Source organism: Tetrao urogallus (assembly GCF_951394365.1).
Source record: "Tetrao urogallus genome assembly, chromosome: Z".
Taxonomy (NCBI): domain Eukaryota; kingdom Metazoa; phylum Chordata; class Aves; order Galliformes; family Phasianidae; genus Tetrao; species Tetrao urogallus.
In genome coordinates this window covers 43,510,410-43,522,576 of record NC_136816.1, presented here as the reverse complement: position 1 = coordinate 43,522,576, position 12,167 = coordinate 43,510,410, and the positions used below count along the sequence as shown (strand labels likewise).

General features: G+C 41.6%; 1 protein-coding gene across 1 annotated transcript; it reads right to left on the bottom strand.

The window, feature by feature from the left end:
* Positions 1-9,977: 9,977 nt before the first annotated feature.
* On the bottom strand, positions 9,978-10,982 carry CER1 (cerberus 1, DAN family BMP antagonist; the record flags this gene model as incomplete). Its single annotated transcript, XM_079548456.1, has 2 exons — positions 9,978-10,271; positions 10,458-10,982. 2 exons carry the CDS (start codon positions 10,980-10,982, stop codon positions 9,978-9,980), a joined length of 819 nt encoding a protein of 272 aa, XP_079404582.1.
* Positions 10,983-12,167: the final 1,185 nt, after the last annotated feature.

Genomic DNA, 12,167 nt, shown 5'->3' with positions numbered 1-12,167 from the left:
CGCTTTTAAAATATACTCTTAAAAAAAAAAAAAAGTCTGTATTCATTCTTTCAAAAAAACCTATACCAAAACACAGGAAGACCAATCCCACATAATTCAGTTAGTTCCTTAGTATGTATCATTTTTTATAAGAAGAATTACTGTATGTTCAGGATAGAAGTTTACGAGACAAGTTACAACAAAACCACTGAAAAAGAAAAACCCAAATGATTTATGTCTACACACCAGTACTCATATGTGCAATGCCTAGAACTTTTCCAACAAAATAAGTTGGGATAAAACCCATGTGCCCAAGGCTTTGCATTTTTTTCCTGTCTTAACAGAATTTATAACAACCTATTCTAAATAAACATTTCAAACACAAAGTATTTGAAAGGAAATGGCACCTGTGGCTGTGAAAAAATTTGTTTTGGTTAAAAAGATGGCTGACTCCTTCCTATGTGATCAAAAATTATTCTTTAACTTCCAAAAAATACATTTATTATGAGATGCATGAAGATGCATAAAGAGCATTTTCTTAACCCACTTCCTTCTTCCCAGTTCAGTTTACATTGTCATAAACAGTATTTGCTCAGTACAATAACTTTCATTATGAACTCTGACTTGACATCTGCAGAATAATGAGCCCATAACCTAAAACAGGAAGGCAGAATGTCATTTCCAAAAAACAGAAAAATCTTCACACAAAACAGAATTGAAGTAACAGACTTGCTTGAATGCAAGATTCACATACACACACAAAAAAAATCCTTCTACTTCAGTATGGAAACTAAGACTTGCAAAATCTCACCTCCCCAAAACTTTTCTCCACAAATGCTCCAACAAATGTTTACATGGATTAATATTTCTTGGCATGGTTACTTTGAAGTACAATTTATAGAACTCACACAAACTGAGCGAGGATATGTTCTATAAAGTACATATTTAGGGGAGGAGAAGCACCACTTCCTGAACAGTATTTTCTAAGTACTTTAAATAGGAACAGGAAGTAGAAACTTACACTTGTAGAATCACCATGGTTGGAAAAGACCGACAAGATCTTCCAGTCCAACCATCCACCCATTATTAATAGTTCCCAATAAACCATGTCTCTTAACACAGCACCTAAACATTCCTTGAACACCTCCAGGGTCAGTGACTCCACTGCTCCCCTGAGCAGACCATTCCAGTGCTTAACCTCTCTTTCAGAGGAGACCTTTTTCCTAACATCCAGCTTCCAGCCAGCCAGAATCTTCCCCAGCACAACTTGAGGCCATTCCCTCTAGTACTATTGCCAATTATACAGAAGAGGCTGACCCCCAGCTCACTACAACCTCCCTTCAGGTAAATGTAGAGAGCAGTAAGGTCACCCTTGAGCTCCCTCTCCTCCAAACTGAACAATCCCAGCTCCCTCAACCACATCTTACATGGCCTGTGCTCCAGACCCCTCACCAGCTTCATTACTATATATGCTATACATTCCATGTGTGGTAGCAAAAGCAAGGGTGCAGCAATCAATAGGCTCTGCCTATTGTGGCTTCACCTGTGATTTGGCATCTAAAACTTTCCTGAAGTCTTCTGCACTTGGCTGAAGAGCTACTGCCTAAAGCAGCTATTACAAAACTAAAACTACGCTTTACCAGGAGAAAAAAAAAAAAAAAAAAAAAAAAAAAAAGTGGACTTAAAGCAAATGACTGAATCACTTTTCAGCTACACTTTTAAGCCATTTAAGTGAAGAGATGTGTCAGACAAGAAATAGCATTGCTTTTCACAGGTCTTCAGCTTAACAAAAACAGCATCCGAACAGCCAATACACGCAGTAGTGTATTTCTGCCAGTGCCAAACCCCACGCAGCCAGCATTCCGCACGGATACAACAGCTGGGTGTTAAGACCTCGTTATGATGCAGTTAGCAGGCAGGTAGCCATGACACTCCCGGTTATTCTGTTGCAGACACAGCTCGAGAGGTGTTTCTGCGAACACCGCCCGCGTCCACGAAAGGACTGCCGAGCACCACCAGTGTTCGCGCTGCCAGCACGCACTCACCACACCCTCACATCACCAACACGAGAGAGGTGTCTTAGCCTGGCGCTGACCAAAGGTAGCACACACTACTTCAGCAGAACCTCAGTCTGAAGACCTGCAATTTGCTAACCAACAGAGATAAAAAATGAAAGCGTCTAAACGAAGCAGGCTAAAGGCACTGCGTTTCCCGCCCCTGCGTCCCGCAGCAACCCACCGTCTCCCCCGCCGGACCCCTCGCCCCCCTCCCTGCCCTGGGCACGAGGCGGAACCAACCGTAGGGCGAGACCGGGAGAAAGAAGGGAGGGGCCACGGTCACGCTCCCCCCTCTCCCCTGCTCTCCATAGCAACCGCCGGGGGCCAGCTCGGCCGCTCCCACGCTCCCGAACGGCGGCCGCCGCAGCAGCGAGCCGGGAGCGCCACCTTCCGCTTCCGCGCGCCCGGCCGCGCATGCGCGCGGGTGGCTGTGGGTCCGCCTAGGGCTTGCGCGTTCCGCGGGTCTGGCTTCGTTCCTGTTCGAGGCGGCTGTTGTGCGGCCGCAGAAGCAATTTTTTTGTTGTTGTTTTTAGCAGTCAGTTCTGCCCGGAGGGCAATTAGCAATACTTCAGAGCTGCAGACAGCTTGTAATGGAAGGTGATTTCGGTGCTCCCATCTGGAGACTCACGCCTGGAGCACCCATCGCTGATGCGATCTCCTGGCAACCTCAGGGCAGCCCCATCTGCTGAGTGGCCTGGTTCCCTCTGGAAGCTGTTGGATCTTGCCCTGCTGTGCTTTTCTTGCACAGAAATGGGTGAAGAGTAGTGTGGTGGTCATCACTAATACTGAAAGCTTTTCCTTAGTACTCCCAGGTTCTTCCAAAAGCTATATATTATCTTGAAAAAAGAGCACCCAACATCTAAAGTCAGTTGGTATTTGGGCAGGTTTCAAGCATTCATCCCTAGAGCCATTCAAGGCCAGGCTGGATGTGGCTCTGGGCAGCCTAGTCTGATGGTTGGTGACCCTGCACATAGCAGGGGGTTGAAAGTAGATGATCATTGTGGTCCTTTTCAACCCAGGCCATTCTATGGTTCATTCCATGATTCATTACAATTTTGGCCCTTGTCCTAATTCATTTCTTTCAATATCCACTTTCTTGTGCCTTAGAAGACAATTGTTAACATTTCAAGCCAAAGTTGCTCCAACCAGAAAATACACACTCATAGCGGAAACTGGTCTGGAAAGTGAACTAAGCATGCTTAGTATGTCAGAATCACAGAATCGTAGGGGTTGGAAGGGATCTCCAGAGATCATCAAGACCAACCACCTGCCAAAGCAGGTTCCCTACACCAGGTCATACAAGCAGGTGTCCAGGCGGGTCTTAAATATCTGTAGAGAAGGAGACTCCACAACCCCCCTGGGCAGCCTGTTCCAGTGCTCCATCACCCTCACCATAAAGAAGGTCTTGCGCACACTTGTGCGGAACTTCCTATGCTCCAGTTTTCCCCCTTGTCCTGTCTCCACACACTGCGGAAAACAGTCTGGCCTCGCCGCTCTGCCCCCCCCTGCCTTAGATATTTGTAGACCTGGATCAGGTCCCCTCTCAGTCTTCTTTTCTCAAGGCTGAACAGACCCAGTTCACTCAGCCTTTCCTCATAGCAGAGATGCTCCAGGCCCTTCACCATCTCTATGGCCCTCCGCTGGACTCTTTCCAAGAGATCCCTGTCTTTTTTGTACTGGGGAGCCCAGAACTGGACGCAGTACTCCAGATGAGGCCTCACCAGGGCAGAGTAGGGGGGGAGGATCACCTCCCTCGACCTGCTGGCCACGCTCTTTTTAATGCACCCCAGGATGCCATTGGCCCTCTTGGCCACAAGGGCACACTGCTGGCTCATGGCCAACCTGTCGTCCACCAGAACACCCAGGTCCCTCTCTGCAGAGCTCCCCTCCAGCAGCTCATCCCCCAACCTGTACTGGTGCATGCAATTATTCCTCCCCAGATGCAAGACTCTACACTTCGTTTTGTTGAACCTCATCCGTTTTTTTTCTGCCCAGCTCTCCAGCCTGTCCAGGTCTCGCTGAATGGCAGCACAGCCTTCAGGTGTGTCAGCTTCGTATCATGAGCAAACTTGCTGAGGGTGGCCACTATCCCCTCATCAAGGTCATTGATGAAGATGCTGAACAAGACTGGACCCAGCGCTGACCCCTGAGGAACACGGCTAGTTACAGGTCTCCAACCAGACTCTGCACCGCCAATGACAACCCTCTGTGCTCAGGGAATGGGGCTACCTCAGGAGCTGCTATCTACGTATATATTGGCTGCAGGAGCAAGTCACTGAAAACAGGGTGATGAGTTGGAACGGTGAAAACGTAGGTAACAGAATCACTGGAAAAGTCATTGTAACAAAAAAAAAAAAAAAAATTAGCTTCCATTCCATTACAAATTGTGCATGCAAATTTATATGTGAAAGGCATAATGTGTGGTTTTGTGAAAACACTTCACCTTTTGAAGACTACATACAGATGGGAAAAAATCAAGATAGGGGAGTAAGGACTTGGGAAATACAATGGAAAAAATAAATAAAGAGGGGAAGTATGACAGATGAAATTTTCCTGTGGAATGAAAAACAAATAATGTCCTCATCTAGTCAGATGCCAGCTGTCATGGCATACTGATACTGGCCAGTCATTGGATCTATAGTCTTATCAGACTGATTGTATTTTACTCTTTTCTACTCCTGGATTTTCATAGTAAACAGATTGTGGAATAAAGGCAGTAGTCTGTTCAAGTTCAGTAGTGAGAACATCTGTTTCCATTTGTTTGTATTTCTGCTACAGGAAGAAAAGCAAGCAATCATGTGCTTGGTGTACCAATTTAACTTAAAGACTCAAACACAGAAATTACATGACACTTTTACCAGAGTAGCAAATGCAGATAATTTGATTTTGGACTCTGTGATAGATAATAATGAGTCTTTATAGTAAACTCTATTCTGAAGAAAAGAACTCACCTAGGTGAAATACTATCTGCATAGTATGGACTTTACATAAAGTGGATGTATTACACAGAGACTAATAAAAGTCTGCAAAATTAGAAAAATACCCATATTCTTCGGTGCTAAATATTGCACAATAGTAGAGAATCCCTCTTGGAGTTTTCTGATGTCTGTGTTGTGTTGTTGTTGCTGTTTATAAATTACCACACGACCCACCAGCTGTCATCATAAAAATTTTACTGGCACTCTGTAAACATTAAATCAGCATGCTAAAATCAAGCCATGTGCGGTAACAGCTGATGCTCTGTTATGGAGCACACATGCAGGAGAGAAGTGTGCACCGTGACTCCCTGGATTCCTACTGCTTACAAGTCCCCTGCTTCATAAGACTGTGTTTCAGGATTCATTTTGTGCCCAGTTGTGCCCTTTGATCAATGTGCAGAAGGTTGTCTGTATCTCATGGGCTGAGAAATTCACTTTCTCAATAGTACCTGCTTTCCTGAATCCTTCTAAGTTGTGCAGTTTGTTACTGCCACTTCTTTTCTTTGGCACCGCTTGCTTCAGTGTAAATCTTGCTAACATGTACACAAGGCTCTTGTTAGCTTTTGAATCAGAGTCAAATTCTTTCTGTCATTGAAGGACCACATTTCTGATACATAACAGCAGTCTGCATTAATGACATGCTACAGTGAAATGAGATCAGTCCTGATCTTGGCTCAGAAGTTTTGTCAGCCCTAATGTCACATCCTGAGGATGAATCATTAGTCAGTTTAAAGGAAAATTGCTCTTGGACTCCATTTACTCTCTCTCTCTTCGACCTAATTACCAGAGAAATCAAAGGCATGATACACTTTGTGATCCATCTGCCTCAGTGGTAAACATGGTGAAATCTACTGATTTCAACCAGCCCAGAGAGGGTACATGGGGGCTATAGTAGAAGTAGACCAAGCAGCACTCTAATTTAGTCCACAAGCACAAGGAGCTCTTCTGCCAACGTGTCCTGCTGTAGACGTTTGGGCATTAGCTCTTTTAACTTCTCTCTCTCTCCAGGGTTTACTGCTGGAAGCCCAGGCAGGATGACGGGATGGTCAAATGCGTCTCTATTAATGTGAGTTTGAACCAGCTTTAAAAGTATGTAAAAGGCTGGTAATAGTAAAACCCTAAACCAACAAAATAAAAATGCCTCAGATTTTTTTTTTTTCCTTCTTTTTTTTTTAATTAATTGTAAATTTGGATCCATTTTTCATTATTTGAATTGAAATGCATTTTGCTGGTACCATGGAACATGAAGCTCTGTAAACAGGATGACTTTGTTCTCAGCAGGGAAATTTGGCAATATTCTTGCAGTGGGCTAAGTACAAACTTGCTTATCTTATCCCCATTCTTTCTCATTTGAGCAAAGTAAGTGCTGCCAGCTGCCAGGGTGAGCCTTCAAGGGAGGAGGAGATGGTAGCTTCCTACCAGATATTCAAGGAGTTAGCAAATATCTGCAAAATATCAAATGTAAATTATTTGTAATTCACTATCAGTATATGTTTGCTGTTCCCACTGGCAAAGTCTCAAAATGCAGATCTGCTGATGGAGGGCCCCAGATATTCTCAACCCTACTCCACTTCCCTTGCACCCTTGCACCCTCCTGCACAGCACATGTGCCCAATTCCCCCACACAGTGTGATTATGCACTTATACAGACTGGTAAGGGGCTCTCCCAAAGAGCAAGGAATCTCATTGTCTTGCTATTGCTGTAAGGAGATAGGAAGTTTGGGAGATGAGATTTCACCACCTGTCAATAAAACATGCTAAAGCTTGTTAGCTGACAGCCATGATGTTAGCTGTGAATATTTCATAAGCGTGGTGGACAAAGTACCAAGCATAAAGTACTGAGGGCAGCTTCTGAGATGGTTTCCTGGAAATTATGGTGGGGTGAAATTCATTAAGAGCTACCCTCTGGTGTTTGATGTAATTACAGGCATTAATGCCAGTCTGATGAAATCCTTACTCAGGAGAATAGAGTATAGCAAAGATACACTTCCCTCAGGCAGTAGGAATAAACAGTGCCTTTCCTCAGTTATTTCCAAGGTAAAGAACATAACTGAATGTGTTTGGAAAATGTCTGAATGTGTCTGGTAGCTCAAATAAATAGCAAAAATGCAGAAGAAGCTCAGACAGTTTAATAACAGTTTAATAAACTTGCTCTGTGAAGTTGGTTTGCAATAGAAACACTTCCACCGTAATCAATTGCAGTGGGAAAAACATTCATTACATGAAGCATAGAGCTTCTGAATGGATGCAGCTAGACAGAAGTCATGCAGGCTTACTGCTTACTTACAGGCTTACTACAGGATGAACCCATGTATTGATAAGGACGTAGACCCTCACCTTTCTAACCCACATCATTATACTAGCAGAGGCCTTTGTAGCTGTGCTAAGAGAACAAAATCCTGTTAGCCTCTAGGCACAGGTTACTCCTAATAAGAAATTTTAGAGTCTGAGAAATATGATCCAATTAACACATTCTTGATTTTGCAGGATGCCGTGCTAATTACATGCGACCAGTCATTGCTGGGTTAATTAAACATTCATCCAAAAAAACTACAGCACTAATCTAATTAGCAATTACTACAGCTGTCATTACCTCTTTTCACCTACTTTAAAGCTGTGCAAATTCACACTAAGCATCCAGTCCAGCAGACCCCTTACATGAATAGATTTCTTTGATTACAATAATCATCAGCATACAGAAAGGAAGTATAGGTCCTACCTTCAAATGGTTCTCTCGAAGAAGAAAATGCAAACAAAGATTCCTATATATCCATGCAGCTTTAAAACATCAGAAATAGAAAACTCTGAAAATTTAATTCTTAGGGTTTAAATAACAGACTTAGGAATAAGGATAGAAAAAAAAATTAGGAACTTTGGTTTTTTTGTGTGTTTAGGCTTTATTAAAATTGAATGTTAGTAATCACAACTCAGAATGTTTCATAAGGGACCTCGCAGTGAGACAGTGGACACTTAGCTTTTCCACTTGCATACAGCATTCTTTAACAAAGCGCCAGTTTTTGGGGTTGGCTATGCATTTGGATGTGCCCAGTAAGGAGAAATTGCTACTGTAAAAGATTGCATTACTTGTTCAGAACTACTTTGTTCTCTAAAGCTGTGTGGTTTCTAGCTGATACTGCCTTTTAGAAAAACATTTTTTCTTTGTTCATAACCTTTGCTTACTCATCCTCCTTTCAGTCTAAAGTGATAGCCCATTTTTGAATCTGGGTGCTAGTTCACTTCATCAGCTGGCATCCTGAGAATATTGATCAATATAATAAAGATAGAACAAATGTTAAAATAGGTTAAAATAAATATTTACTGTGTATAATGCATGTGATACAGGGATCACAAAACACTAACAGCTTGTTATTTGAAATGACATTATATATCATTATAACATTATATACCATAACATACAAAGAGACATAGAAGTTTCACTTGTTAGTCCTCAGTGCAAAAGGACAGACAGAAAGCTTTTCTCAGTTTTAATATTGCAATTTTTATTATTTAAAAACAGTTTTCTTTATATTTAAAAATATCTGCATACTATTGTTCAGTTCACTGTCTGCAAGTAGTGTGCAAGCAGCTATTGCAGCAGTCCAGACTCTGTACCAGGTTATCACTCAGACAGATGCTCTTTTCTATAAAAATTAAACATGGGCCTTGCATTATGAAGCCATTATGGTGAACATATGTTTTTGACAGGTTATTATGACACTTCTGATCACTGTGCAGTCCATTTACAAAGGGATCTTTTACCTTGAATTGACCAGCTGTATCAATACTTATTTCCAATACCCAAAGAAAAAGGTGCAGATAGTTCCATAACAGGAACAAAAGTCTGATAGTTTGGCAATAGCACTTGAATAATATTCCCAGCAGACTACAGGACCTGGATTATACACAGCATAAAGTCTGGTTTCTGAAAGGTGATCCATGTCTGATATGTTAGGACTGCAAGGCAAACCCAGAGAAAAGCAACTGGAAAGCGAGCAGTCAGCTAACAGCCTCTGGTGCTGTGCTGGCAAGGACTGGAATCAGACCTTTCCCAATAAAAAGCTTTCTAAAATTATTTTGCTGTTTTTCTATCACAGATACGCATCTTCTTTAGTTTAACTGTTAAGAACATGACTTAAACTTATCTTGCTGTCACTGTCAACCTTGAAATTCATCAGACAGAAAATGTTTGTCACCTTTCTAAAGTGAACTCAAATAACAGTAATAACTATCCATTAATTTCTGTGTTTAATATGGAAGTAGACCTGCTTTTTTTCCTCCTTCTACTATGTTAAACTTTCAATAAAAATAAATGCAGAACAACTGCAGATTTATAAAAGGAGAGTAAATAGTTTTTATGGCAAAACACCATTTGCAACCATTATCTTAAGTGTGTAAGCTGTCAGGTATGTTGATTTTACTGGAAAGTGAACTCCAGCTGGGAACAATCAGAGGAATTTGTCACAGCTTTCTTTCTGCCTTCTGTCCATTCAAATTTTAAATTCTCCAGTCACTCTCATGATATAAAAGCAAATCTGTTTTTGCAGTGAAGAGTCTAAAGCCTTCTCTGTGTTACCGATAGAACAACACTGGCGTTCTCAGCAAGTAAACGCAGCATAAACTATCTAGTACTTTAGGTTTTTGCAGAAATAAATCACATTAGTTCTTCAGCTCTTGTCTCTTAGTGTGCTAAGATGTTAGGTATAGGAAGGATGGAAAACTTTTTAAGATTTATCTTGCTAAAATAAGGCTGTACCCATAAATCACATAATCTTGAGCAAGGAAATATTTGTTAAATTTTAAGTGAAGTTGTTGTTGAAGCAGAGATGCAGTTTAAACAGAAAGTCTATGTCTTTAATATTATAGTGTAACTGTATGATAAAAGTTTTGTCTCACTGATTATTTTTTTCTTTTCTTTTCTTGGCAAATCCTTATAATCTGGGATTTCAGAGTTACCTTGAATGGGTTAATTGTGCTCAGGTACGTTTCCAAGAAAATCTGACTGTAGAGATCCAGGCAGAGGATCTTCTATCTTCTGAGTCTCACAGTTACACTCTTCCACAATCATGACTTTTTTAACCACTGGGACAGAACTGGTACAGTTGAGATCCAAGTGCTTCATGGAAAACTTGGTGGGCAGGCATTTAGAACAAAAGGTGTAAAGGCGATCCTCTGGACCAGGTACATGAAAGGAACTACACTTGCCAAAACATAGATTATTCTGGACGATCACCTTCTCACAGTTCTCATGAGCAATACGCTGAAACAGAAAGCAGAATGAAATTCACAATAGTAGCAGTGATACATAAATCGAAGATAGTACTGAATCTTTCTCAGGGGCTAATGTTGCATATTCTGAAGTGGCCCTGTGTCTTAGCAAACAAACTAACCCATGTATCTTAGATTGCTGATTATAAGAGGCAGGAGAGAAGACACCTGTTCTTACCTGGGAAAAAGGCAGGGTTCTGCAGGTTTCTTGGTGCATTTCATTGGTCTTGATTGGCAGAACAACCTCTTCAGAAGCTGAATTCTTCTTTAACATGAAATGGTCCCAGAATTTTTTGGCATCTTTCCTATAGGGAGGTTCAACCTCCCTCTTACTGGAGTAGTAGGATGGAGAGAAGTTTTCCACAGGAGAGATCTCTCTGGGTACTGCCCAGGTTCTCAGATCTTGGTGTGCATAGAGTTCTGCATTAGGAAGGATGAATCTGGACATTTTTTTCTCCCCTTGCTTTTGACTGTCTCCCGCTGTCTGTGGAAATGCTATAAAAAAGCTTGGCTCTTCCTGGGTTTCCTTTACACCTACTGGGTTTTCCCCCACCAACTCATGAAAACTCTGGCTTTCAAGTAGATTTCTGTCTAAATAGAAAAGGCGCTGAAGTGGCCTTCTTTTCCTGTGCTGTGAATCTGACTGTGGCTCTGTGGCTCCAAGACACAGGAGCACTAGCAGCTGAAGGTGAAGCAGTGACATGATCCTTTTAATGCTATAGACCTGCTAAGGTGGCAGAGAGCACTGCATGCTAGCTTTATACGGGAGCTTGTTGTCTGCTTGGGTTTGTGTGCTGAGAGGAGGGGACAGCTCAGAGGAGACCCTTGTGCAGTTAATTGCATTAATTTACTGAAGATTACAATTACGATAGTGGAGTTTGTGCTAATGAAATTGTTTTCAATCTGTATAATGTGTATTAGAAGTTCCTATCTAAAATCTAGTAGCCCAGGATGGCGTGGGAGACAGAGAGAATCAACAGGAGGAAATGTTTGGATAAGCCGTCTGGCTGAGGCCTAGGAATTACAGAAGCATTTGAGGTTGTGTATTAGCATGTTCAGTGTGGTCTGCATTGTTTATTTTGACTTTCCATTCCACAAAGCTAGAGACTGTCAAAACAGGGAGGATTATTTCATCGCTACAGGAAAAGGCAAACTGACTAATGTTTTCTAAAATATGAAGCTAGATGTAGAGATGTCAATCAGCTTGTGTTTTCAAAAGCTGCTTCTAATTTTGTTCTTTAGGGTTTGGAATATGATTCAAGGCCTGCATCAGCACTGCTGCAAACTGGCAGATTTGTGCTTGCTCACCCAGAGGAACCCGGCAGAGAGCACTAACCCTAGATTGACCTCTTCTGCAGGAGTTTGGCAGATAGTGGAGTGCAGAAATACCACCAAATCAGAATAAGTTCCTGTTTTAGAAGCAGCACTCTAGATTCTCAAAAATAACACTTCTACTCCCTGTTCAGTCGCCTCATTGCAGGCATACAGTAAAGTTGGCAAACAAAATGAGAATTTAAGTGAAATACTTTAGGAATTATTTTATTATTCTAGACTTGCATGTCTCGCATATGTAACAACTATCAAACCTAAACTGAAGGCCACGTTTTTATAACTTATGCTTAACATCTTGTGTGAAAAAGGAGATATGTTAGTGCAGCATACTAAGGGAAGTGCTGGGAAAAAGATACTTTCGATAAACTTCTCAAACATTGTTCTCAATCCAAAAACACTAAAAAAATTCAGATAGCTTGCAATTTCAGTACTCTATTCTCTACAGATTCCATTTTCTAATGGAAAGTCAATTTCAGTAGGCTCTTTTAAGTTTGTAGCTAATTCATTCATTAATTTGAAAACTGAGCTAGTCTGTACCAGATTTATGAAATAATAT